The following is a 25,958-nucleotide window of genomic DNA, read 5'->3' as shown; positions in this document are numbered from 1 at the left end:
TGACAGCAGTTCCTGCAATACCAACTTGTCTTCGATGGCGTCGGACAAGCCGTGCAGGAACACGTCGATCTGGGCGTTCTCGTTTCAACCGCATGAAGCCGCCAATGTCCAGAACTCAATGACATAATCCGAGGTAGACTGGGACCCCTGCCGCAGCTCCATGAGCTCTCTGGCCGCCTCCCAGCCGGACAGAGAGCAGTCGAAAGTTCGCTTCATCTCCTCTGAGATATCCTTGAAACTGGAACAAAAGGGTGCATTGGCATCCCATACTGCAGTTCCCCACTCTCTGGCCTTGCTGGTGAGGAGCATTATTGTATATGCTACCTGGGAGCATTCTGTGGGGAAGGCCAGAGGTTGCAGTTCTAGAATCAACAAACATTGAGACAAAAACGATCTGCAAGTACCTGGTTCTCCATTGTAGGGCTGAGGTGCTGGAAGTCTTGGTTCGTGGAGAAAGGCGGTGGCAGGAGCTGAAGTAGGAGATGGCTGAGCAGGGGTAGGCACAGCTTGACAGCGCTGCATCTGTGTGGTGAGAAGATCGAGTGCGTTGGACAGGGTGGCGAGGTTCTGGGTAATTTGTTGTAGGTCTTGTTGGTGGTTCCCGAGGAGAGTCCCTTGCTGCTAGATGGCTGTTCTCAGATGGGCGAGTTCCGCTGGATCAATGTTGGCCAGAACGTACTGTTAGGGCTGGTGGAGGTATGGTGAAGTTAGGATCCAAAAACAGAACACAGACAGTAATCCAATAAATAAGATGATTTAATACAGGGAAGAAAGGGCGTGGCAAATAGGTAAACAGACAGGACAATAAGCAAATGGCAAAAATAGTCTGGGAAAAAATGACAAACAACTTGACAAAAACACGAGACAGGCAAAGACAAAAACGCTAGTGTGAAAAACTATGAACAAGAAAAAAACCATTAGTGCAAAAAACCATGAACCAGAAAAAAAACCTTAGTGCAAAAACCATGAACCAGAGAAAACACTTAGTGCAAAAACCATGAACAAGCAAAGTTACTAGAGAGAAAAACCATGAGCGCAAGAGCGGCATAGAAACGGCTAGAGTAGCAAACAAAACATTCTGGCAAAAACAGAGTCTGAGAATGGCCTTTAAATAAGCAGTAGTGAAAACCAGGAAGTGAGTTCAGGGGAGAAGGAATTCCTGTCCCGGATCTGGATCGGTGCTGGCGTGAGAGATCCATAATCTCCGGAGTGGATGTCCGGGGTGGAGCGTGACAAAGAAGCCATCTTTGTCAACCTGGAATGACCATCACTGAACACAGGTGGTGGTCTGAGACACAACTTATCAGCCTTGCAATGCAGTCCTTGGCACACTTCCCAGAAAACACAATAGAGATCTTGGAGTCACGTGACCGGAAAGTACACAGCCGCCATCTTGTCGGTAAAAAACACCGCTGAATACTGTTGCACTCGTGTACAAAATGGATCAATTTCAACCAACAGACTACACGGCTCATTTTTCTAATGAACAGATAATTAGATACATGTCTAAAATAAACGACCTACAGATTAGTGACCCTTATGGCTTACCGGATGTAGTTTTCACGACCGTGTCAGTGGATATTGAACTGCCAGAGGTGGAATACCCAGACGTGTATAATTACCTCATAAACTTTCCCTCGCTGTTCAGTGGTGAAGCACTGCGTGCTTATAAATCTCTGGACAGTTATCTTTACAGAAATTCAGGATTTGTCAACCCCCCTCAGATGTGGCATCTTGTAAACAAGAAAATAACAATCCTCATTGGACGGGTAAGTCACTTAAGTATTACTAGTACTGATACTAGATACATCAGTAGAATCTAGTATAGCACTGACCAGCCGATTATAGAATAGAATAAGGTAATTCCAGCTGTAATTCCAAATCGTCCGTCTTGTTTACCATGGATCTGGCGTTGGAGAGATATAGGCTTGGCAGTGGAGGTTTGAGTGGCTGTTTTCTGAGCTTAGTCAACAGGCCGGCTCTGCCTGCAGCCTCGCTTTTGCTTCCTCTCCCGACCCCGCCTCCTTTGCCTGCCAGACCCGATAACAATCCACGGAGACCCCGCTGGTCTCGCTATCTCATCCGGAATGTTGTGCATGCGATGGAAATCGCTACAAACCATCATTTTCTGCTGGAAACCAATGTCCAGTAAGTCCATACGGTTGTAGTGAATATTGAAGTCCGGTACAGATGAACAACACGCAAAAATACACACAAAAAACGTGCACAGGTAGGGAGAGCTTGTAGCCGCAGCCATTGTAGTAGAATTGTATATAGTAGGGTTTTCCAGAAGAAAAGGCAGAAGTAGAAGCAGAAGTAGAACCAGAATGAAGTAGAAGGCGGAAATATGGCGTTTGACCGACAAGATGGCGTCTGTTACAATCTGGATCGGCTGTGACGTCACATGCAAGATCTCTATACACAGCTACACCAAAACTCAGCTGACTTCAATGACTCACATGATGGCAGAGATAGTCAATGACCCACAGATCACTTTAATGACTCTTTAGGTTATTAACACCATTCACACCTGGCCCCCAGTGGCCTACACCTACAGGATGACTCAACGACCCAGGTGACCTCAACGACTCTTCTTAGGGTTGCTTTTGATCCACTAGAGGATAAATACCTGGAACTCCCCATTCGTCAGACATAATTGAAGAAGCCTTTCGGATGAGAGGTGAAACATCTTCAAGAATTTCAAGCAAGTCCAGTTGCCTTCTTTAGCACCTACGGTTTCACTGTATATCACTATGCTGCCCTTTGTATTTTTCTTTTTCATACAACATACAGTATTTGTGGTTGCTTTACAACTGCACAAAGATGTAAATCTTATGTTTGTTTGAATCAAATGTTATTTATTTATTTGTTTATGACAAATACTTTTTTACATTAAATCCAAATATTACAAATGTATTATGTTTTATGAGATCATTTTAAATAGCTCTTATAGATCTTTTTTCTTCATGAGTGAACATTAAACAGTGCTCAGAAATACCAACTTGACATCTACAAACACAGACTCTGCTTAGACTAATGAGACAAATCAAATTTCGTGTTGATATTTAGTTTATCTCATAACATCAAATCCAGTGACGTCCCTCACCTCTCTTGTATAGAGACCAGGGCAGCTTCTTCAGCCTCACGTCTAATGTTCTCTATTAGAGGAGTCCAGCACTCTGTTTGTGTCTCAGCATCCTCCTGCTGTGTCACTGAGATATTAGGTGTGGTATTGTGCAGGACATCCAGCAGGGGGCAAATCTGATCCTCCACCTGAGCTTCAGCCTGGTTCACCAGCTCGGCATCAAGCAAACAGCCCTGGTCCACCTGCTGCTGCTCCAAGTCTGAGTCCACCTCCTCCAGCACCATGTCCCTCTCCAGCACCAGGTTCTCCTCCAGCACTAGGTTCTCCTGCAGGATGCAGACTGAGCCAAAAGTGAAAAAAAAAAATCAGAAAGGACTCATATAACATATAGGAATGGATTATTATGCAATTTGAGAGACTTGATCAATCCTTTTATATGTATTTTATAAAAATGCTTATCCATTTCTTAATGGTTAACTTAAGATGTTTTATGCATAATTAAATCTGATTCAACTCACATTATATAGCCAAAAGCATGTGGACACCTGACCATCACACCCATAAGTGGTTCTTCCCCAAACTGTTGCCCCAAAGTTGGAAGAGCACAATTGTCTAGAATGTCTTTGTATGCTGTAGCATTAAGATTTCCCTTCACTGGAACTAATACCCCTTTTCCACCAAATCAGTTCCAGGGCTGGTTCGGGGCCAGTGCTGGTTCACAACTCGTTCAACTTGCGAGCCAGCTGAGAACCAGTTTGCTTTTCCATCGCTCGCGGTGCTAAGAGAAGACGCATCGTTACGTCGTTGTATACGTCATTACGTCGCTGTATACGTCAGTTACGTCGCTACGTTTGCATAAACCTTGGCGCGAATATCGAAGCAAAAACAACGCGGAAGAAGCAGCAGCAGCAACAACAACAACAATAATAATGGATGACTTCGGGTTTGTACAGCTGCTGCTTCTCGTCGCTTAAAAATGGCGATCTTTCGCGGTCTTGTTATTGTTGTCGGTCTTAACAACTCCGCCCCCCCGGCTGACGTAAGCGGTTCTTTCCTCTGGCCCAGCAGAGAGTTGGTGCTAGCCTGGAACCGGTTTTTCTGGCCCCAGAGCCAGTTCTTTGTCAGTGGAAACAGAAAACCCGGTTCCAAAGTAAGCACTGGCCCCGAACCAGCCCTGGAACTGCTTTGGTGGAAAAAGGGCATAAGAGGCCCAAACCTGTTCCAGCATGGCAATGCTCCTGTGCACAAAGCGAGCTCCATGAAGACATGGTTTGCCAAGGTCGGTGTAGAATAATAAGAGTAGACTGCACAGAACCCTGATCTTAATTCCACCGACAACCTTTTTGAATTAATTGGAACTCTGAGTGTGTTCAAGCCTCCTCACCTGACATCAGTGCCCAAATGTGGCTGAATGGGTACAAATCCCTACAGCCAAGCTCCAAAATTTAGTGGAAAGCCTTCCCAGAAGAGTAGAGTGTATTATAATGGCTAATAGGGACTAAATCTGGAATGGGATGTTCAACAAGCACATATGGTTGTGATTGATCAGGTGTCCACATACTTTTGGCCATACATGGTATCTGGCAATTATGAAGCCTTCCATGAGTAAGTATGGACTGAACATTTGATATACAATAAGCTATTAAAAAGTCCTGATATCAGTTATATTATAGCAGTTCCTACATCAGTGTTTATCTCTCACTTGAAGGTAATAATAAGACAAAGTTGCTTGTCATTTTACTAAGAAAAAGGAAACTACAGAGTCATCTGTAGTGAAGACTTTCCTGCATAGAGAAACTTAAGGATACAGGTTTATCTCTGACTGTTACAAAGAACTGACATTAGAAACTCCTCCCATAAATGACAAATAATCTCCTCAAAGAAAGCACCATATCAACAATTGCACACATTTCAAAAATCTGTTTTTGTAGTGTGTCTTGTACTGTGCAAGTTGTAACTCTAGAAACAGAAATGTATCACAATATTATGGGTGCTATGTATATACACATTACAGGAAAAGGCTCAGTGTTCAGTGTGGGAGTTAATTGTGAGAGGGCTGATCATTCCGAAACCAGAGTTTTGTAGAATAAAAAAAAAAATCGCATCATATGAGAAAACAGTTTAACTAAGTAAGTACAACCATTCAGACAGACAACCATTCACACCTCAGACCCGGAAGTCATCATTGAGATCTCCTGCACATCTAAACATTGTGTGTTTGCTCACTCTAACTTCGCACGCTAACTCTTCTCTACAAGGAAAGTTATACTTTTTTAACCCTTTTATCATTTTAACTGTGCAAACCGTAAGAAACGGTGCCTCTTCGTGATATCGTTTTCTCCCGTTGTCAGCTGTTAATGCCGGGAGCTAACATCACAAGCTTGACGTTATCTCGTTACCCGGAGTAGTTTATTCCCCGCACTCAAATCGACAATAATCATCAGTTGTTTCCGTGACTGAGGATCCTGAATTCACGCCACTACAGTCTGACCAAGACTCACAATAATGTTTGTTCCTGGACATTGGCTGTTACATGCTGCGCTCTTGTTAATGACTTTTAATTTAACATCATTTCACCCAGTCCATAATGATAAAGACTGCCTGTACAAACTTTATGTCCTACCGAGTCTGCTCAAGCACTGCATTTTTTCTGCCAGTAGGAGGACTAATAGTTTATCATAATTTACTAGCCTGTAATCACCCCTCTTTACCCAGTAAAGTTTTTTCTTGTAAATTCTGATGTTTGTAAATCAATACCTCAACCTAGTCATGATTGTCACTGTTTAAAAGCTGTTAGACAAAAGTATCATCTTTTAATAATTTTGTTTCTTCTGATGTCAGGCAATGTTAAATCTAATCCTGGGCCTACCCCCCCCCGGTATTAATCTATCTACTCCATCTGACTTCAAAGAATGAAATGGTCTTGGTTTACTTCACATAAATATCAGGAGTCTTGTTCCTAAACTGGACTTAGTTAAAGTTTGGGTGTCCACTTCTGATCCAGATATTTTGGTTTTATCTGAGACATGGTTGAAGAAATCTGTTTTGGATTCTACTATTCAGATAAATGGTTATAACATCTTCCGTAGTGATCGATTAAGTAAGGGCGGTGGTGTTGCCATTTGTGTTAAAACCAGGTTTACTTGCAGGGTAACAAAATCTTTTACACTACCCAAGCTCTTTGAGTTTATCAATAGATATCTCTCTGTCCTCTACATCTCATTTATCTGTCGTAGGCTGTTACAAGGCCCCATCCACTTCTAAGGAAGCTGTTAATGTATTAGCAGATACATTAGCTGAGTTTTAGGATCATGAAGTTGTGCTTATGGGAGATCTGAACTGGGATTGGCTTTCTGCTAATTCTGAGTCCCTGAAACACTCATGCGTTGAATTAAATCTCATCTCATCTCATTATCTCTAGCCGCTTTATCCTGTTCTACAGGGTCGCAGGCAAGCTGGAGCCTATCCCAGCTGACTACAGGCGAAAGGCAGGGTACACCCTGGACAAGTCGCCAGGCCATCACAGGGCTGACACATAGGCTACGTTTACATTAGACCGTACCTGTCTCGTTTTCTTCGCGGATGCACTGTCCGTTTACATTAAACCGCCGGGAAACGGGAATCCGCCAGCGTCCATGTATTCAATCCAGATCGTGTCAGCTCCGGTGCTGTGTAAACATTCAGAATACGTGGATACACTGTGCTGAGCTCTAGCTGGCGTCTCATTGGACAACGTCACTGTGACATCCACCTTCCTGATTCGCTGGCATTGGTCATGTGACGCGACTGCTGAAAAACGGCGCGGACTTCCGCCTTGTATCACCTTTCATTAAAGAGTATAAAAGTATGAAAATACTGCAAATACTGATGCAAATACTGCCCATTGTGTAGTTATGATTGTCTTTAGGCTTGCCATCCTTCCACTTGCGCTGGGATCACACACACAGCGGCTCAGTCCCGAATCACAGCTTGTTCACTTCACTCGCGTGCTCTGTGAGCTGCGCAGGGCCGGAGTGCGCACCCTCCAGAGGGCACTCGCTGTTCAGGGCGGAGTGATTTGGAGCGCAGGATGCCTGCGGAGCCGAGCGTATCCGTGTATTGGTATTGCTGTGTGCACGCAAATCGTGTATTGGTGTTGCTGTGTGCACACTAATCGTTTTAAAAACGTTAATCTGATGATCCGCTGATACGGTCTAATGTAAACATGGGCATAGACACAGACAACCATTCACACTCACACCTACGGTCAATTTAGAGTCACCAGTTAACCTAACCTGCATATCTTTGGACTGTGGGGGAAACTGGAGCACCCGGAGAACATGCAAACTCCTCACAGAAAAGCCCTCGCCGGCCACGGGGCTTGAACCTAGGCCTTCTTGCTGTGAGGCGACAGCGCTAACCACTACACCACCGTGCCGCCCTGAATTAAATCTTACACAGCTTATTCCTTCCCCCACTTGTCTAAATTTAAAATATCCAGACAAGTCAACTTTAATAGATCTAATACTCACCAATGCTTGCCAAAAATATTCATCTGTAGGGGTGTTTTCAAATGACATCAGTGACCATTGTGCAATAGCATGTATAAGGGACACCAGGCTTCCAAAATCCAAGCCCCATATTCTCATTAAGAGAAATTTCAAAAGGTTTGATGATCAAGCCTTTTTACATGACTTAAATCATTGTGATTTCTCTAGAATAAGTCTTATTCCTGATGTCAATACTGCATGAAATTATTTCAGATCACTTTTTCTATCTGTCACTGATAAGCATGACCCCTTGACTTGTTACAGAATTAAAGGGTGTGACAACCCCTGGTTTTCCCCTGAGTTGGCCACCCTTATTCACGAGAGAAATGCTGCTTGGGCCCTAGAAAGAAACACAGCCTCTCAATCTGACTGGGTTCACCTTCAGACATCTCAGGAATAAGTGCACATATGCTATCAGGAAATGTAAATCTGACTTTTTCCTTAACTCAGTATCTAGTAATCTCAATAATCCCTTTAAATTTTGGAAAACTATAAAATGCTTGGTACATCCTCTTAGTGACACTACTCTACCACAGCATATAGTTATAGATACTCAGCAAATTTCAAACAAACACACTATTGTTAATTTATTCAATAAGCATTTTATTAAAGCAGGGGATTTATTTGAACAAACCCATCCTGATGATGTTTCCTCATCCTCAGACTACCTCTCTAAATCACCCGCCTCTATTATATGGGACAGGTTTGACTTTGAAGTCATTCCCGTCTCTGCAGTGCTTAAAGCTCTGAAAGAAATTGATCCCAAGAAATCCCATGGCCCTGATGGCCTAGATCCTGCCTTATTAAAACTGGCAGCTAACATCATAGCAGAGCCCTTGGCTTACATATTTAACTTGTCTCTCTCGTCCAATGTTATTCCTGACGTCTGGAAATCTGCTTATGTGTTGCCCCTCTTAAAAGGAGGGGACCTTTCCATTCTTGACAATTACCGCCCTATTTCAAAATTATCTGCGCTTGCCAAAATCTTAGAATGTCTAGTAAATTCTGAGCTTAAGGACTTTCTCCAGAGCCACAATGTACTTAGCCCAACACAATCAGGTTTTAGGGCACAGTATAGTACCATTACTGCAGCCACTCTGGTACTCAATGACATCATCAATACTCTTGATAAGAAGATGAGTTGTGCTCCCCTATTCATTGACTTGTCTAAGGCCTTTGACACAGTTGATCATTGTATTTTATTGAAACGACTACAGGACATTGGCTTGGGTGAAAAGGCTGTCGGTTGGTTTAATAACTATTTTACCAACAGATCTCAAATTGTTAAAGCTGATGAGTATAGTTCCGACTCCCTGGGAATTAAAAGAGGTGTTCCACAAGGGTCCATCCTAGGCCCAATCCTCTTTACTATTTATATAAACACCATTTCCTCTGAAATAGAAAATGGCAAAATTCACCTGTATGCAGATGATACAGTTTTATATTGCATGGCACCGACTTGAGTTCAAGCTTGCAATTCTCTTCAGCAGTGTTTCAATACACTGCAAGCCTCTTTCTCCAGTTTGAGATTAGTTTTAAATGCTAACAAAACTAAGGTTATGCATTTTACAAAATCTCACTCTCCTCCCACCCTCACTTTACTAAACATCTCCACTCTGGAAGGGAAGTGTATTGAGAAAGTCTTTGCCTATAAATATCTAGGTATTTGGCTTGATGAGAAGCTCACTTTTAAAGTTCACATTGAGAATCTGGTGCGGAAACTGAGAGTAAAACTTGGATTTTATTTTAGAAACAGGTCTTGCTTTACTCTTCAAGCTAGGAAGAAACTGGTCAATGCTACCTTCCTCCCAGTACTGGATTATGGGGATGTCATATATATGCACACTGCCTCATCTACATTAAAAACACTTGACACAGTGTACCATGGTGCACTGCATTTCATTTTAAATGCCAAATCATGTATACATCATTGCCGTCTTTATGAGATGGCTGGATTTAGCTCTCTGGCTCTGCACAGATGGATTCACTGGCATATATTCATTTACAAAGCAATTATTGGCAAACTGCCCAGTTACCTTATTAATCTTCTGACCTGGAAAAATAGCACATACAGTTTGCGTTCAATTAACACTCTGCTGTTCATAGTTCCATGCTCAAACACTGAACTTGGTAAAATGGCTTTCAATTATTCTGCTCCTTCATATTGGAACCTTCTCCAAAAAGACATACAGCTTAGTGTATTTATTTCACTAGAGCACTTTAAACAGCTACTAAAAAACTTGAAATCAGATTGTTGCACATGTTTCCAATGACCCTTACCTATGTCCCTTTTTCCCATCAGATTTCTAATCAATTTAATGTTTTACTCTTTTTTGTTTTGTTTCTTGTTTGTACTGTTTGTACTATGTAGTTTCTTTTATCTCTTCTGTTTGTTTTGATGTTGTTTTGTATACTTTGTTTTCTTTATCTTAACAGTATGTGTTTATATTGTCTATATGTACTCCCAGGGCTCCCTTCCAAAAGAGATTTAATATCTCAATGGGATATCACTTGGTAAAATAAAGGACAAATAAAAAAAAAGTAATAAACCTGTAATTTGCAGCTGAATGGGTGTCAGAGCTGCTATTATGGAAAATTAACCAACACCTTCTGACCAGTCAGATTAGAGAATTCAGTAACCAGTTGAACTGAACACAGACTCAGTTTAAAATTGTGACATTTGAAAATGTAACAGAGATTAGTTTTAAATGTAAGGAGAAATAAATTTATTTTATCTCTTTAAGTCAAAAGAACATTAGGTAGTGAATAACTTCTTGAATATTCAGTTGGCATAGTCTGGTGTGACAAAAACTAGGTCTAGACTTGTTCAGTTCAGTTTTACTTGTCATGTGTATGTTAACACAGGGTCAACATTACAATGAAATGCTTTGAACAAGAGAAGAAGCAGAAGTACAGTAAGCCTCTCAGCATTGGAACCCTACAAAAGTTTAAAAGCATAGCAATTTAAAATGTAAAGTCAGAAATATAAAATAGGAATGAATTTCAGAGGGGAACCATCTAGGTCTTCAGAGAAGGCCCAAACTGTCAGAGCGCAGGCACTTACGGATGCAATTGCAGGGGAGAGCGGGTGTGGCACAAACTGCAAACTGAGCCAAATTGTGGAGCAGGAATCATAGTCAGGAAACGGGCAGAGGTAGATCGATCAGCAAACAGCGTAGTATAAAGCAGACATGAAGACGAGGTTGGGAATTAATGTAAAACAGTGGTCTTAGGTGGGGTTTACATTAGACCGTATCAGCGGATCATCAGATTAATGTTTTTAAAACGATTAGTGTGCACACAGCAACGCCAATACACGATTTGCGTGCACACAGCAACGCCAATACACGGATACGCTCGGCTCCGCAGGCATCCTGCGCTCCAAATCACTCCGCCCTGAACAGTGAGTGCCCTCTGGAGGGTGCGCACTCCGGCCCTGCGCAGCTCACAGAGCGCGCGAGTGGAGTGCACGAGCAGTGATTTGGGACTGAGCCGCTGTGTGTGTGATCTCAGTGCATGTCGGGCATGCGCGTAACTTACCACTTGCAAGTGGAAGGATGGCAAGCCTAAAGACAATCATAACTACACAATGGGCAGTATTTGCATCAGTATTTGCAGTATTTTCATACTTTTATACTCTTTAATGAAAGGTGATACAAGGCGGAAGTCCGCGCCGTTTTTCAGCAGTCGCGTCACATGACCAACGCCAGCGAATCAGGAAGGTGGATGTCACAGTGACGTTGTCCAATGACGACGCCAGCTAGAGCTCAGCACAGCGTATCCACGTATTCTCAATGTTTACACAGCACCGGACCAGACACGATCTGGATTGAATACGTGGACCCTGACGGATTCCCGTTTCCCGGCGTTTCCAGGCGTTTTAATGTAAACGGACAGTGCATCCGCGAAGAAAATGAGACAGATATGGTCTAATGTAAACTTGGCCTTAAACAGGAAGTCAGTCAGAAAACAAACGGCTTTAGTAAAGTCAGGTATGGGACACAGAACAATATTTCACAGTGAGTGATTGCTTGAACAGGGTTTAAGTAGGAGAGGTGATTGGCAGGTAAATTGGTGACAGGTGATGTAATTAGTCGAAAATATAGTCATACTTCCACAGTCTGAAGTTATCTCAGATCATTATCTCATCTCATTCAAAATATATCTGAGTAATAATATATGCACCTCACCACGCTACTGTATTAAACGTACATTCATGTCAACTACTGCACAGAGCTTAATAAATGATCTCCCAGAGTTATCAACTTTGATTGGGTCACTGTCAGCCCCTGCAGAACTTGACCAGGCAACTGAATGCTTAGAGTCAACATTCCGCGATACTTTAGATAATGTATCTCCTCTTAAAAGGAAAATGATCAGAGAGAAAAAATTAGCACCCTGGTATAATGATGACACACATTAAAAAAGACCACTCAAAAATTGGAACGTAAATGGCGTCAAACAAAATTGGTAGCATTCAAATTAGCTTGGAAGGAGAGCTTCCTGAAGTATAGAAAAACTCAGTGCTGCTAGATCAACATATCTCTCCTCCCTAATAGAAGATAACAAAAATAATCATAGATTCCTATTTAATACTGTAGCAAAATTAGCCAGGAATAAGTCTACTATAGACACATGCACACCTGTAGTAGCAACGACTTCATGAATTTTTTTAATGACAAAATTGAAAATATCCAACAAAAAATTCAAACTACTAATTTAAGGTCAGACAATGTAAGTGACCCTGTAGTTAACAGTATACGGTAACTGTATCAGATCAGTAATTAGAATGTTTTACTCCCCTTAGAGAAACTGAATTACTTTCATTAATCTCCGCATTAAAAGCCTCAACTTGTGTACTAGATCCCTTACCTACATGTCTATTCAAACAGATAATACCTGAAGTAATTGAACCGCTTCTAAAAATAATAAATTCTTCTCTTACGATTGGCTATGTACCCAAATCCTTTAAACTAGCAGTTATCAAACCCCTGATTAAAAAACCTGACCTTGATCCCTGTCAGCTGTCCAATTATCGGCCAATATCAAACCTCCCATTTATCTCCAAGATCCTTGAAAAAGCTGTGGCACAGCAGTTAGGCTCATATTTACATTGGAATAACATCCATGAAATGTATCAGTCAGGACCTAGACCTCATCATAGCACAGAGACAGCTCTGGTTAAAGTAGTAAACGACCTACTGTTGGCTTCTGATCAGGGCTGTGTCTCGCTGCTTGTGTTGCTTGACCTTAGTGCAGCATTTGATACCATGGATCATTCTATTCTTCTGGATAGACTAGAAAATGTTGTGGGAATTGAGGGAACGGCCCTCTCCTGGCTCAGCTCTTATTTAACTGGTCACAATCAGTATGTTGATGTAAATGGTGATTTTTCTAGACATACTGAGGTAAAGTTTGGTGTTCCCCAAGGTTCTGTCTTGGGTCCACTGCTTTTTTCTTTATATTTGTTACCTCTGGGTGATATTATTCGTAAACATTGTATTAGTTTCCACGGTTATGCTGATGACACACGATTGCATGTTTCTGCAAAACCAGATGAGAGACACCAGCTTAATAGAATTGAGGAATGTGTAAAGGACATTATACACTGGATGCTTATTAACTTCCTTCTGTTTAACTATGACAAGACTGAAGTACTTGTACTAGGACCACACGCAGCTAGAAGTAAGTTTTCTGATTACATTGTAACTCTGGATGGCCTTTCTGTTTCTTCACGTGCAGCAGTAAAAGACCTTGGGGTGATTATTGGTCTGTCATTCAAAACTCACATTGATAACATTACCAGGATAGCTTTCTTTCATCTCAGAAATATTGCTAAGATAAGAAATTTAATGTCACTACACGATGCAGAAAAACTAGTTCATGCTTTTGCTACCTCCAGGTTGGATTATTGTAATGCCTTACTGTCTGGATGTTTCAATAAGTGTATAAACAAGCTCCAGTTAGTTCAAAATGCAGCAGCAAGAGTCCTTACTAGAACTAGAAAATATGACCACATCACTCCTGTCTTATCCACACTGCACTGGCTCCCAATCAAATACTGTATTGATTATAAAATACTACAGTTGACCTTCAAAGCACTGAATGGTCTCGCACCACAGTACCTGAGCGAACTTCTGGTCCTTTATGACCCGCCATGCCTACTTAGATTAAAAGGTGCAGGCTATCTGCTGGTACCTTGTATAGTGAAGGCTATACATCAGGAGGCAGAACCTTTTCTTGCAAAGCCCCACAGTTATGGAACAGTCTTCAAAGTAGTGTTCGGGAATCAGACACAGTCTCAGTGTTTAAGTCTAGGCTGAAAACATACCTGTTTAATCAAGCCTTTTGTTAATGGTGTTTATGAGGTAAAGGAGTAGATCTGGAGGGTCCTCAGACAGAGTATTTTGGTAAACTGGGATGTATGGATGTTGTCAGTCCCCCACTCGCTTGCTCACTCAAGTTTGTTGACGATGTAGTGGCTGGCTGCTTTATGTTCCGGGGCTCCCTCATGCCTGTGTTACCTTCTGGCTCTCCCCTTTTAGTTATGCTGTCAGTTAGTTTTGCTGGAGTACTCAGCACAAAATGTATACTGTTCCGACTTATTCAGGTGACATTGGGCATACCTAACAACCTGTCCCCCCCAAGCTGTCCCTCCTGAGTTACATGTCAATCCTGAGATAAAGATGCTGGCCTCTTCTGCTCCTTGGACCTGCCTGATCCATCCTGATGCCATATGTCTGGTTGGAGTCTCGTCACATCGCTCCTGTGGAGGATGGCCCCATATGGACAGTTGAAAATCACACTTGGAAGACGCTCTGGACACTTACAGTTATGCTTTTATGGCTGAGGACTACAGTTGACTTGCTAACTTTAGAACTGCAGTTGTCATGAACAGTTTTGCACTCAAGTTTCCATCAATGAAGAGTTATCAAAAAACTGACTTCATGTTAAAACTGTTAATATTATAGTCATGTTGCTGTTGTTGCCCAAATGAGGATGCCCTTTTGAGTCTGGTTCCTCTCGAGGTTTCTTCCTCATGTTGTCTGAGGGAGTTTTTCCTTGCCACCAACGTCACAGGCTTGCTCATTGGGGATAAATTAGGGATAAAGTTAGCTCATGTTTTAAGTCATTCAAATTTTGTAAAGCTGCTTTGCGACAATGTCTTTTGTTAAAAGCGCTATATGTGATGCCACGGGGAACATATTTTGATAAGGGCTTTTATTTTGACATTCTAATTTCTAAGACTTTGGTATGATGTAACTTCCTGTTTCTGGAGTAGCCATTTTTCAGTTGTTCAAGGTGAAGGACACATGTCAGCTCAGCTCTTCTGAAACTTTATCTTTTCTTTAGGGGTGGCATTGCCAGTAAGTACATTTATGTTGATTTACCTGTGGAAATAAATAGTTAATGAATAGATAAATAGTTTAATTGAATATTTCATGAGAAAATAAGTTAATTCATGTGAAAACAGTAAGGCAGTTAATGTACTGGAAATGGTTCATGACTCAGCTAAATTGTTAGCAATTCCTTTGTGTGACTGACCATATACCTAATTAGCATGGAAGCTAAGCTAAGTATAGCGTTTAGTTACCTATCTGTTCTACCTATTAATGTAGATAATTTGTAATACTTACCTGATTATTTGATACTTACCTGATGTTTAGATATTATTTTATACTTGCTTGCTCTATTTGTATTTATTTCAGTTTTACCTTCTTTTCAATAAACCTTGTTAACTACAAGACCTGCCTCTTCCTTGAGGGAATTGTTGAAGAGATGAGTTTAGCTGGCTGTTGGTTTTAAGAACAGTACACTATACAAATAAACTTGACTTGACTTGATTGACTTGACTAGTATTCTGGTGATGAGGGGCACATGGGGAGTGTAGCCTGGAGTGGCCATGTTTGGAGGCTGCTCTGAACTCAGCCTTTCAGTGTTGTTACTGACACCCCCCACCCCCCCAGGAGCTACCTCTGGGAGCAGTCTCCATCCTTGGTCAACCTCTCTTTCTTGGTGCAGGCTTGTCAGCGTGCAGGCTGTGGAATTATTGCATGAGGAGGGGATCAAAGATGTCCTTGGAACTGACCCAGCTATGTTCCTCAGGGCTGTAACCCTACCAGTTGACCAAGTACTCTCGAAGTACTCTTGTCTGTGGTGGAAATTGAGGATCTTATTGACCTGATAGATGGGCTCACCTCCAATGTCTGGGGAGGGGGTTTCTTGGGTGGATTTCTTTTTATTGTACTGTTGCTTTCCTTTTTGTACTTTCCACTTTCGCTTTCCTTTCTCCGTTTTTTTTCTTTTCTCTCTCTTTTTTCAGAAGAACACTGAGACCGGAAGCTTTTTCTTTTTTTCTCCTCCTGCATAAAGACCACAAGCGGAGGCCATCTACATCGGATCTGCTTTAATATCAACAGCTCTTCGATTAAAGTACGTGAATCTTTTCATCATGGCACACCTTCAGCCTGTTCAGTGTGCTGAGTGCAGGATGTTTAGTCATTCTTCCTCCGTCGCTAGCGATAGCTTTATTTGTGATAAGTGCAAATTAGTTAGCTCTCTGACAGAGAAGATTACAGTGCGAGAAGCGTGTGTCCAGGCTTTAGAGAAGACCAGTAAGCATGAGAACAGTGTAGTTTCTGTAGGGGAAAGTCTGGATGCCCAAGGTGGAGTTAGTAATCCCCCAACTCCAGCATCAGAGCCCTTACAGTGGGGCGAATGGGTGGCAACCTGGTGGCATAAGCATAAAGCCAAAGCTACCGCTGAGGCTTGCCCATGGGAGCATCACTCCTCTCCGCGTCATGTGTCGAACAGGTTTGCTCTCCTTAGTGATGCACCCACTGAGAAACCTGAAAGAGCTCTGGTTATAAGGGACTCTATCATATGGCACATGAAATTAACTCAGCCTTTAGGGGCACCATCAGCTTTAGTCAGGTGTATACCAGGAGCCAGGGTGCCGGACATAGCAGGTAATCTTAGGGTCCTAGGCAAGCACAGGTTCTCAAAGATAGTTATCCATGCAGGAGCTAATGATATACACCTTTGTCAGTCTGAGGTTACTAAGAGTAACTTTGTAGAATTGTTTAAATTAGTGAAAGCGATGTCCGATGCTGTAGTATGCTCTGGCCCCATCCCAATGTGGCGTGGCGATGTAGCTTACAGCAGGTTATGGTCACTGAACTGCTGGTTGTCCAGGTGGTGCTCTGAAAACAGTGTGGGCTTTATAGATCATTGGGCTAATTTTGAGGGCACTGCTGGCCTGTTAGGGCAGGACGGTATCCATCCCACTCGGGAAGGTACTGCTCTCATTTCCTGCAGCATAGGTCATAAGGGGTGTTCACACGGCAACTTTTACTCCGGTGTAGCACCGGGGCTGCCCCGGTAGAGCGTTCACACGGTACAAAGTTATACCGGTGTAGCCCCTGAAAGCTGCTTAAACCGGTGCAAATCTAACCCTGCTCGGGAGGTGGTTTAAGAAATTTACTCCGGAGTAAATGCTAGTTTGCGGGGCAGCACCGATATAAAATGGGCCGTCTGAACGCTACAGGGGTAGACTCGCTACGCGTGAGGAGAGTTGATTACATAAGGGTATTGCATAATTTGCATCCTGGTATTTTGCGCTTCCAAAATGGCGAATATCAACAACAACAGAACTGCGTGTCTTCCAGTGTTGCCAGATTTGGCAGTTTTAAGTGCATTTTGGCGGATTTGAACATATTTTGGGCTGGAAAACGTCAGCAATATCTGGCAACACTGGTGTCTTCATCCACGTTGTTTTCCCGGCGCTTGGTGATGCCATGACAACCGGGAAAAAGAAGTACATTTTCACGCATGCGCATATTTCATTTCCGCATTATTACTATCGGAAATGATAGTAATAATGATAGGAAATGATAGTAATAAAGTTTTTGCTACTATAACATGGTCGCAGAAACTGCCGTGTGACCGCAAGTGGGGCTGCACCGGTGCTAACACGCTTCTCTCTAGTAAGCAGGGTTGTGACGTGTGAACGCTGCGCAAAATTTACACCGGTGTAAGATATATCGCAACAAAATACATCGGTGCAGCATCGATGCAAATATGTGCCGTGTGAACACCCTATATAGTCTCAGAACAGGCCTAGTTCATTTCTGACAATCTAGAGCCAAGGCCAGGGAGCAGACGAACAGGCTAAACTGACTGTCTGCTAGCTGCACAGTCTCGTCACTCAGGGTCCACTACATTGAGACTGTGTCTGTTCCCTGAGCTCAACAAAAAAGTAGAAATATTCAGAGTTTTTGTTCCAGTAACCTAATCAATATAAAATTAGATCATACTGACTGTACAGCTGCTCCCAGCACCTTTGATCTAAAGGTGGGGCTATTAAATATTAGATCTCTTACATCTAAAGCGCTAATGGTTAATGAACTCATTACTGATCAGGAGTTTAATGTACTTTGTTTAACTGAAACATGGATTAAGCCAAATGAATATATAGCATTAAATGAAGTGAGTCCTCCTGGATACAGTTATATACACCAGCCTTGTCTAACTGGTAGAGGCGGAGGCTTTGCGGTTATTTATAATGATTATCTCGGTGTAACACACAAACCTGGTTATAAATTGAATACATTTGAAGTTCTTCATACTCATGTAATGTATGTAGCCTCGAAAAATAAGTCTACCCAGTTTATTCTGTAACTTATTATTTACAGGCCCCCGGGGCCATATTCTGAGTTTCTTTCTGAATTTGCAGAGTTTATCTCAGATCTGGTAATTTCCTTAGACAAAGCTTTAGTTGTCGTAGATTTTAATATTCACTTTGATAACCCAGAAGACCCTTTAAAAACAGCATTTATGTCTATTTTAGATTCAGTAGGGATTAATCAGTATGTCATAGGACCGACTCATAATGGTGGTCACACCTAATACTAATAATCTAATACTAACATTCAGGTTAAACGTAGAAAATATAGTCAGACTTCCACAGTCTGAAGTTATCTCAGATCATTATCTCATCTCATTCAAACTATGTCTGAGTAATAATAAATGCACCTCACCATGCTACTGTATTAAACGTACATTCACATCAACTACTGCACAGAGCTTTATAAATGATCTCTCAGAGTTATCAACTTTGATTGGGTCACTGTCAGCCCCTGCCGAACTTGATCAGGCAACTGAATGCTTAGTCAACATTCCGCCATACCTTAGATAATATACGATAGCTCCTCTTAAAAGGAAAATGGTCAGAGACAAAAATTTAGCACCCTGGTATAATGATGACACTTGCACATTAAAACAGACCACTCGAAAATTGGAACGTAAATGGCGTCAAACAAAATTGGTCGTGTTCAAATTAGCGTGGAAGGAGAGCTTCCTGAAGTATAGAAAAGCTCTTCGTGCTGCTCGATCAATATATCTCTCCTCCCTAATAGAAGATAACAAAAATAATCATAGATTCCTATTTAATACTGTAGCAAAATTAACAAGGAATAAATCCACTATAGACGCATGCACACCTGTAGTAGCAATGACTTCATGAATTTTTTTAATGACAAAATTGAGAATATCTGATAAATTCAAACTACTAATTTAAGGTCAGACAATGTAAGTGACCCTGTAGTTAACAATATAACTGTATCAGATCAGGAATTAGAATGTTTTACTCCCCTTAGAGAAACTGAATTACTTTCATTAATCTCAGCATCAAAAGTCTCAACTTGTGTACTAGATCCCTTATCTACACGTCTATTCAAACAGATAATACCTGAAGTAATTGAACCACTTCTAAAAATAATAAATCTTCTCTTACGATTGGCTATGTACCCAAATCCTTTAAATTAGCAGTTATCAAACCCCTGATTAAAAAACCTGACCTTGATCCCTGTCAGCTGTCCAATTATCGGCCAATATCAAACCTCCCATTTATCTCCAAGATCCTTGAAAAAGCTGTGGCACAGCAGTTATGCTCATATTTACATAGGAATAACATCCATGAAATGCATCAGTCAGGATTTAGACCTCATCATAGCACAGAGACAGCACTGGTTAAAGTAGTAAATGACCTACTGTTGGCATCTGATCAGGGCTGTGTCTCGCTGCTTGTGTTGCTTGACCTTAGTGCAGCATTTGATACCATGGATCATTCCATTCTTCTGGATAGACTAGAAAATGTTGTGGGAGTTAAGGGAACGGCCCTCTCCTGGCTCAGGTCTTATTTAACTGATCACTATCAGTATGTTGATATAAATGGTGATATTTCTAGACGTACTGAGGAAAAGTTTGGTGTTCCACAAGGTTCTGTCTTGAGTCCACTGCTTTTTTTCTTTCTATATGTTACCATTGGGTGATATTATTCGTAAACATTGTATTAGTTTCCACTGTTATGCTGATGACACACAGTTGTATGTTTCTGCAAAACCTGATGAGAGACACCAGCTTAATAGAATTGAGGAATGTGTAAAGGACATTAGACACTGGATGCTTATTAACTTCCTTCTGCTTAACTCTGACAATACTGAAGTACTTGTACTAGGACCATATGCAGCTCGAAGTAAGTTTTCTGATTACACAGTAACTCTGGATGGCCTTTCTGTTTCTTCACGTGCAGTAGTAAAAGACCTCGGAGTGATTACTGACCCCAGTCTTTCATTCAAAACTCACATTGATAACATTACCTGGATAGCTTTCTTTCATCTCAGAAATATTGCTAAGATAAGAAATTTAATGTTGCTACATGACGTGGAAAAACGAGTTCATGCTTTCGTTACCTCCAGGTTGGATTACTGTAATACCTTACTGTCTGGATGTTCCAATAAGTGCATAAACAAGCTCCAGTTAGTTCAAAATGCAGCAGCAAGAGTCCTTACTAGAACTAGAAAATATGACCACATCACCCCTGTCTTATCCACACTGCATTAGCTCCCAATCAAATTTTGTATTGATTATAAAATACTACAGTTGACCTTCAAAGCACTGAATGGTCTCGCACCACAGTACCTGAGTGAACTTCTGGTCCTCTATGACCCGCCACGCCTACTTAGATCAAAAGATGCAGGCTATCTGCTGGTACCTCGTATAGTGAAGACTACATCAGGGGGCAGAGCCTTTTCTTACAAAGCCCCACAGTTATGGAACAGCCTTGCAAGTAGTGTTCGGGAATCAGACACAGTCTCAGTGTTTAAGTCTTCGGCTGAAAACATATGTTTTGTCAAGCCTTTTGTTAATGTTGTTTATGAGGTAAAGGTGTAGATCTGAAGGGTCCTCAGACATAGTGTTATGGTAAACTGGGATGTATGGATGCTGTCAGTCCCCACTCGCTTGCTCACTCGAGTTTGTTGATGGTGTAGTGGCTGGCTGCTTTATGTCCCGGGGCTCCCTCATGCCTGTGTTACCTTCTGGCTCTCCCCTTTTAGTTATGCTGTCATAGTTAGTTGCCGGAGTCCCTGCTTGTACTCAGTGCAATATGTATACTGTTCCTACAGTACTTATTCGGGTGACATTGGGCATACCTAACAACCTGTGTTTTCTCTCTCTCTCCCCCCCCCCAAATCTGTCCCTCTGTGTTACATGTCGGTCCTGGGATCGAGATGCTGACCTCTTCTGCTCCTTGGACCTGCCTGATCCATCCTGGTGCCCTGTGTCTGGTTGGAGTCTCATCGCATCGCTCCTGTGGAGGGCGGCCCCATGTGGACAGTTGGGGGTCACACCTGGAGGACGCTCTGGACTCTTGTAGTGGTGCTTTTGTGGCTGGGGACTGCAGCTGACTTGCTGACTTTAGGACTGCAGTTGACTTGCTGACTTTGGGACGATGGTTGTCGTGAACGGTTTTGTGCTCAGGTTTCCGTCGGTGGGGGGTTTATAGCATCAACGAAGCTGACTTTGTTAGGACTGTTAATGTTATAGTCATGTTGTCTGTTGTTGCCTGGATGGGGATGAGTTCCCTTTTGAATCTGGTTCCTCTCGAGGTTTCTTCCTTGTGCCATCTGAGGGAGTTTTTCCTTGCCACCTTTGCCACAGGCATGCTCATTGAGGATAGATTAGGGATAAAATCAGCTCATATTTTAAGTTGTTCAAATTCTGTAAAGCTGCTTTGCGGCAATGTTTATTGTTAAAAGCGCTATACAAATAAACTTGACTTGGGTGCATCAGAGGCAAGTGGACCTTGGATAGTGGGTTTGAGGCAGGAGACGTGAAATGTGGGATACATCTTACTGTGAAGACGGAGCTCGAGCCTGTATGAGACCTTGTTGATCTTGTGTAGCACTTTGAATGGGCCGATGTATCTGGCTTGTAGCTTTTCACAGGAGTTGGGTTCCTTGAGGTCCTTTACAGAGACCCATACTTGATCACCTGGGGCATACTCTGGGGTGGCACTTTGGTGCTTGTCAGCATAGTGATTGTACTTGGTGTTGATGTACTCTAGTCTCTGATGAACCTCCTTCCATACCTGCTGACTCCTCTGGAACCAAGAGTCGATGGCCAGAATCTGCATAGGGGTATCATCCCATGGGAAAAGTGTGGGTTGGGATCCAAGTATGCACTAGAACGGGGTTAACTGTGTGGCTGACTGCTTGAGAGAGTTGTGTGCATACTCAGCCCATGGAAGAAAGTGTGCCCAGTTCTTCTGATTCCACATGCAAAATATGTGGAGGAAGCAACCTACGTCTGGGTTCACTCATTCATCTTGGCTGTTGGACTGTGGGTGATACCCAGAAGTGAGGCTAATGGACACTCCCAATTTGTCCAAAAACCATGACCATAGTCTTGAAATGAACTGGGGACCCTGGTCACTGACTATGTCCTCAGGGATACCATAGTATTGGAAGATATGTGTGAATAAGAGTTTGGTGGTTTCGAAGGCAGTGGGAAGACCTGGTAGAGGGATGAGCTTGAGTGATTTTGAAAACCTAGCGACCAGACCAGAGTGACTGTGGTAGATCAGTGACAAAGTCAATATTGATGTGTGACCAGGGTCACTGAGTACTGGGAGAGGACATAGCTTACCAGCAGGTGGAGCTCTGGGAACCTTGACCTGGTCAAAGACGGAGCATGAGGAAACAAAATGGTTGATGTTTGATATCATGTTTTCCCACCAGTACTTGTTCTGGAGAAGTTGGTCAGTGCAATGGCTGCTGGGTTGTCCGGTGGCAGGAGAGGAGTGTGCCCAGGTGATGAGTTTGCCTCCGAGTTTGGGTGGGACATGCAGCAGGCTGGGCAGACAGTTTTCTGGAGGGCTTGTGGGTTGTGCCAGTCTGATTCTCTGTTGATGTCAATGTCTTATGGCTTGCAGGAAACATTCAGGTGGAAGGATCATGGTGGGTTCAGATGAGTATGGTGAGGATGTGTTGACTCGGGAGAGAGCATCAGCCTTGGTGTTTCTGAAACCAGGGCAATATGAGAGAGTGAACTGGAATCCGGTGAAGAATAGAGTCCATCTGGCCTGATGGGGATTCAAATGCTTAACAGTCTTTAAAGGAGATATGCAGAACCTTTATTTTTAAATAAATTTCTGAGTGGATAGTATCTCCATCTCTTGTATGCTGCATAAATGGGAATAAAAAAAATATATTTTTGAGAGTTAAAATTGACCGCAAAGTTGGCATTAGAGCTGCCCCGCTGAGTTAGCCATGCCTGAGTGCATGACGTCACTGTGGTAACCGGTTTTAAGGCAGAGGCCTTTTACAGCTATAGACCAAAGTCATATAAATAAAAATTTACGGTGAAAGTAAGAAATACCGTAACCGACTTGCTCAACTAAGACTGATTTGACTTCATTGATTGTGGGTTGACTCTCATTAAAACAGGATAGGTGTTATAACTTATGCAACATACATGTACATGCATGCATTTTCACTGATAAAATGTAAAAGGCTAATTAAATAAATCAGATGAACTGAGACAATCACATTCTGAAGCAAATTAAATAATCTTATACAGGTAACTTAAACACACAATACAAGTTACATGTATTAATCTAAATGCAGGTAAACATGTTTTTTTTTATCCAAATGAGAGTTGGAGTTTACCCGTCTGTGTTCTCGCTTCTTGAAGGCCGATCTTGTGGCCGATTGTTTTGAAACAATCTGACTTTCAGTTGTTTGTTCAGTTCTCCGTTCATTCACTTCTTCCACCTCAGGGTGAAATGGCAGCAATACCCAGTTTAGAAATAAGATGGCTACTCCATTCATTCACTATTTTCTTCATACTGTGTATTCCCGCCATTACTGCTCGGCTCAGGCAATTACTAAAACCTGGGATGGAATGGGATGTCACCAGTTTTAGCAACAACTGCGGGGAGGTCACTGCCCGAGCAATGTGTCCCGTCCTGTTCCGTCCCAGGTTTTAGCATCAATCCTCGGCTCACTCCAGGAGGACTGGTGCAACTGAACTCACTTTCCTTTTAAAAAAATAAATAGATAAATAAAATAAATGTTTTTCTTGTAGTTTTCTTTTTCTTTAATTGTTGATACTGCACCCTCTTTCAATACAAGCTTATAGCCAACACTCCTCAACACACCAGAGGTCTCGTATGAGTCTTCAGTAAAATGTGAAGAGCAGAAGAGAGACCACTTTGTAGGCGCCCAATGTTCCCATGAACTTCTTGCAAAACGTGTCCAAATCTTTGCAGTTTGAACATTCGTGGGCCATGAATGCAACATAAATCCACCTTCTGTCATGTTGCTGCACTGGCCAGCAACACATCTATGTGGCATGGCGATAAATTAGCTCAAAATGGAGGATCAGAGTTGCAGTCAGTTCTGTGTTTTAGTATAGCAGAAATGGCGATGAGACCGATAGACTTCCTGCTGTGACATTACGAACGTCAAGGTCATTCACTCAGACCACTACCTATATAAATCACTTTAATCGTAAAAATTACTATATTAGATTTATTGTTAACACTTAAACCTATTCCTGTGCTATTCTTGAGGTCTCAAGGCATTTATAAACAAAAGTGAGGCCATGGCTCTGCGTATATGCTTTAAGTATTTCAGGTTCTTGTGGTCAGTCAGGATCATGAATGGGTGCACTGCACCCTCCAACCAGTGTCTCCATTTCTCGAGGGCCAGCTTGATGGCCAAGAGCTCTTGATTACCAATGTCATAATTCCTTTCTGCATGTGTGAGCTTCTTGGAGAAGAATGTGACTGGGTGAAGCTTGGGTTTTTCCTCAGACTGCTGAGACAAAACCCCTCCTACTCCTATTTCAGATGTGTCTACCTCCACAATGAAGGGTTTAGAAGGATCTGGATGTTGTAGTATGGGAGCTTTGGTAAATGCTGACATATGCTAGTTGAAGGCCTAATAGAATAGAATGAAATGCCTTTTATTGTCACTGCACAAATCTCATCTCATCTCATTATCTCTAGCCGCTTTATCCTTCTACAGGGTCGCAGGCAAGCTGGAGCCTATCCCAGCTGACTATGGGCGAAAGGCGGGGTACACCCTGGACAAGTCGCCAGGTCATCACAGGGCTGACACATAGACACAGACAACCATTCACACTCACATTCACACCTATGGTCAATTTAGAGTCACCAGTTAACCTAACCTGCATGTCTTTGGACTGTGGGGGAAACCGGAGCACCCGGAGAAAACCCACGCGGGCACGGGGAGAACATGCAAACTCCGCACAGAAAGGCCCTCGCCGGCCATGGGGCTCGAACCCAGGACCTTCTTGCTGTGAGGCGACAGCGCTAACCACTACACCACCGTGCCGCCCCACTGCACAAATGTACAATGAAATTTTGTTCATCATAGGAGAGCAAAGCCGCTGCATATGTGCACGCCACCACTCTTGGGCACTTCAGTCCAAGGCCATCCCACGTTAACCTAACTATGTCTTTAGACTGTGGGGGAAACTGGAGCACCCAGAGGAAACCCACGCCGACACAGGGAGAACATGCAAACTCCACACAGAAAGGCCCTCGTTGGCCACTGGGCTCGAACTCCAAACCTTCTTGCTGTGAGGCAACAGTGCTAACCACTACACCACCGTGCTGCCTAATATCAGCTGCAGGGTTCCAGTGAAGGCAACAGGGTCTGTTTCTCAAGAGTGAGGTGAGAGTGGCTGCAGTGGTGCTGAACCCGCGGATGAACCGATGATAGAAATTCACGAACCCCAGGAAGTGTTGCAACTCCTTGACAGAAGTGGGAGTGGGCCATGACATCACAGCTTTAACTTTAGCCTGGTCCATGCTAACCCGCTCCATGCTCATGGTGGATGTTCTCATTTGGGGAGTAGATTAGCACGTCATCAATATATGCAATAACTAACCTCCCCAATATGTCCCTGAGCATGCCATTTATGAGACACTGGGCATGCAAGACAGGCCATATGGCATGTCTAGGTATTCAAAG

The 25,958-nt window shown here is 42.6% G+C and overlaps 2 protein-coding genes across 3 annotated transcripts in view; one reads left to right on the top strand and one right to left on the bottom strand.

Annotated features, from left to right (window-relative positions):
• Window positions 1-25,958, bottom strand: part of cngb1a (cyclic nucleotide gated channel subunit beta 1a) — a 200,550-nt gene that overhangs the window by 118,796 nt on the left and 55,796 nt on the right. Inside the window, exon 13 of the mRNA XM_060924320.1 lies at window positions 3,107-3,425. Within this exon, the coding sequence (XP_060780303.1) occupies window positions 3,107-3,425 (319 nt within the window). The remainder of the gene's footprint in view (window positions 1-3,106; window positions 3,426-25,958) is intronic.
• On the top strand, window positions 14,855-23,991 carry LOC132887789 (uncharacterized). Of its 2 annotated transcripts, none has more exons than XM_060923420.1 (2): window positions 14,855-14,981; window positions 15,941-23,991. In XM_060923420.1, exon 2 carries the CDS (start codon window positions 16,067-16,069, stop codon window positions 16,997-16,999), a length of 933 nt encoding a protein of 310 aa, XP_060779403.1. In that variant the 5' UTR covers window positions 14,855-14,981; window positions 15,941-16,066; the 3' UTR covers window positions 17,000-23,991. The 2 variants fall into 2 exon arrangements, with proteins under 2 accessions (XP_060779403.1, XP_060779402.1); XM_060923419.1 differs by having other exon boundaries at window positions 15,938-23,991.

The sequence above is a fragment of the Neoarius graeffei genome, chromosome 6 (genome assembly GCF_027579695.1).
Source record: "Neoarius graeffei isolate fNeoGra1 chromosome 6, fNeoGra1.pri, whole genome shotgun sequence".
NCBI lineage: Eukaryota > Metazoa > Chordata > Actinopteri > Siluriformes > Ariidae > Neoarius > Neoarius graeffei.
This window is presented reverse-complemented; position numbering and strand designations above follow the sequence as displayed.

What these genes read in the sequence shown, in the direction of transcription:
- LOC132887789 (XM_060923420.1), top strand. Translation starts at nt 16,067, where the DNA reads ATGGCACACCTTCAGCCTGTTCAGTGTGCTGAGTGCAGGATGTTTAGT.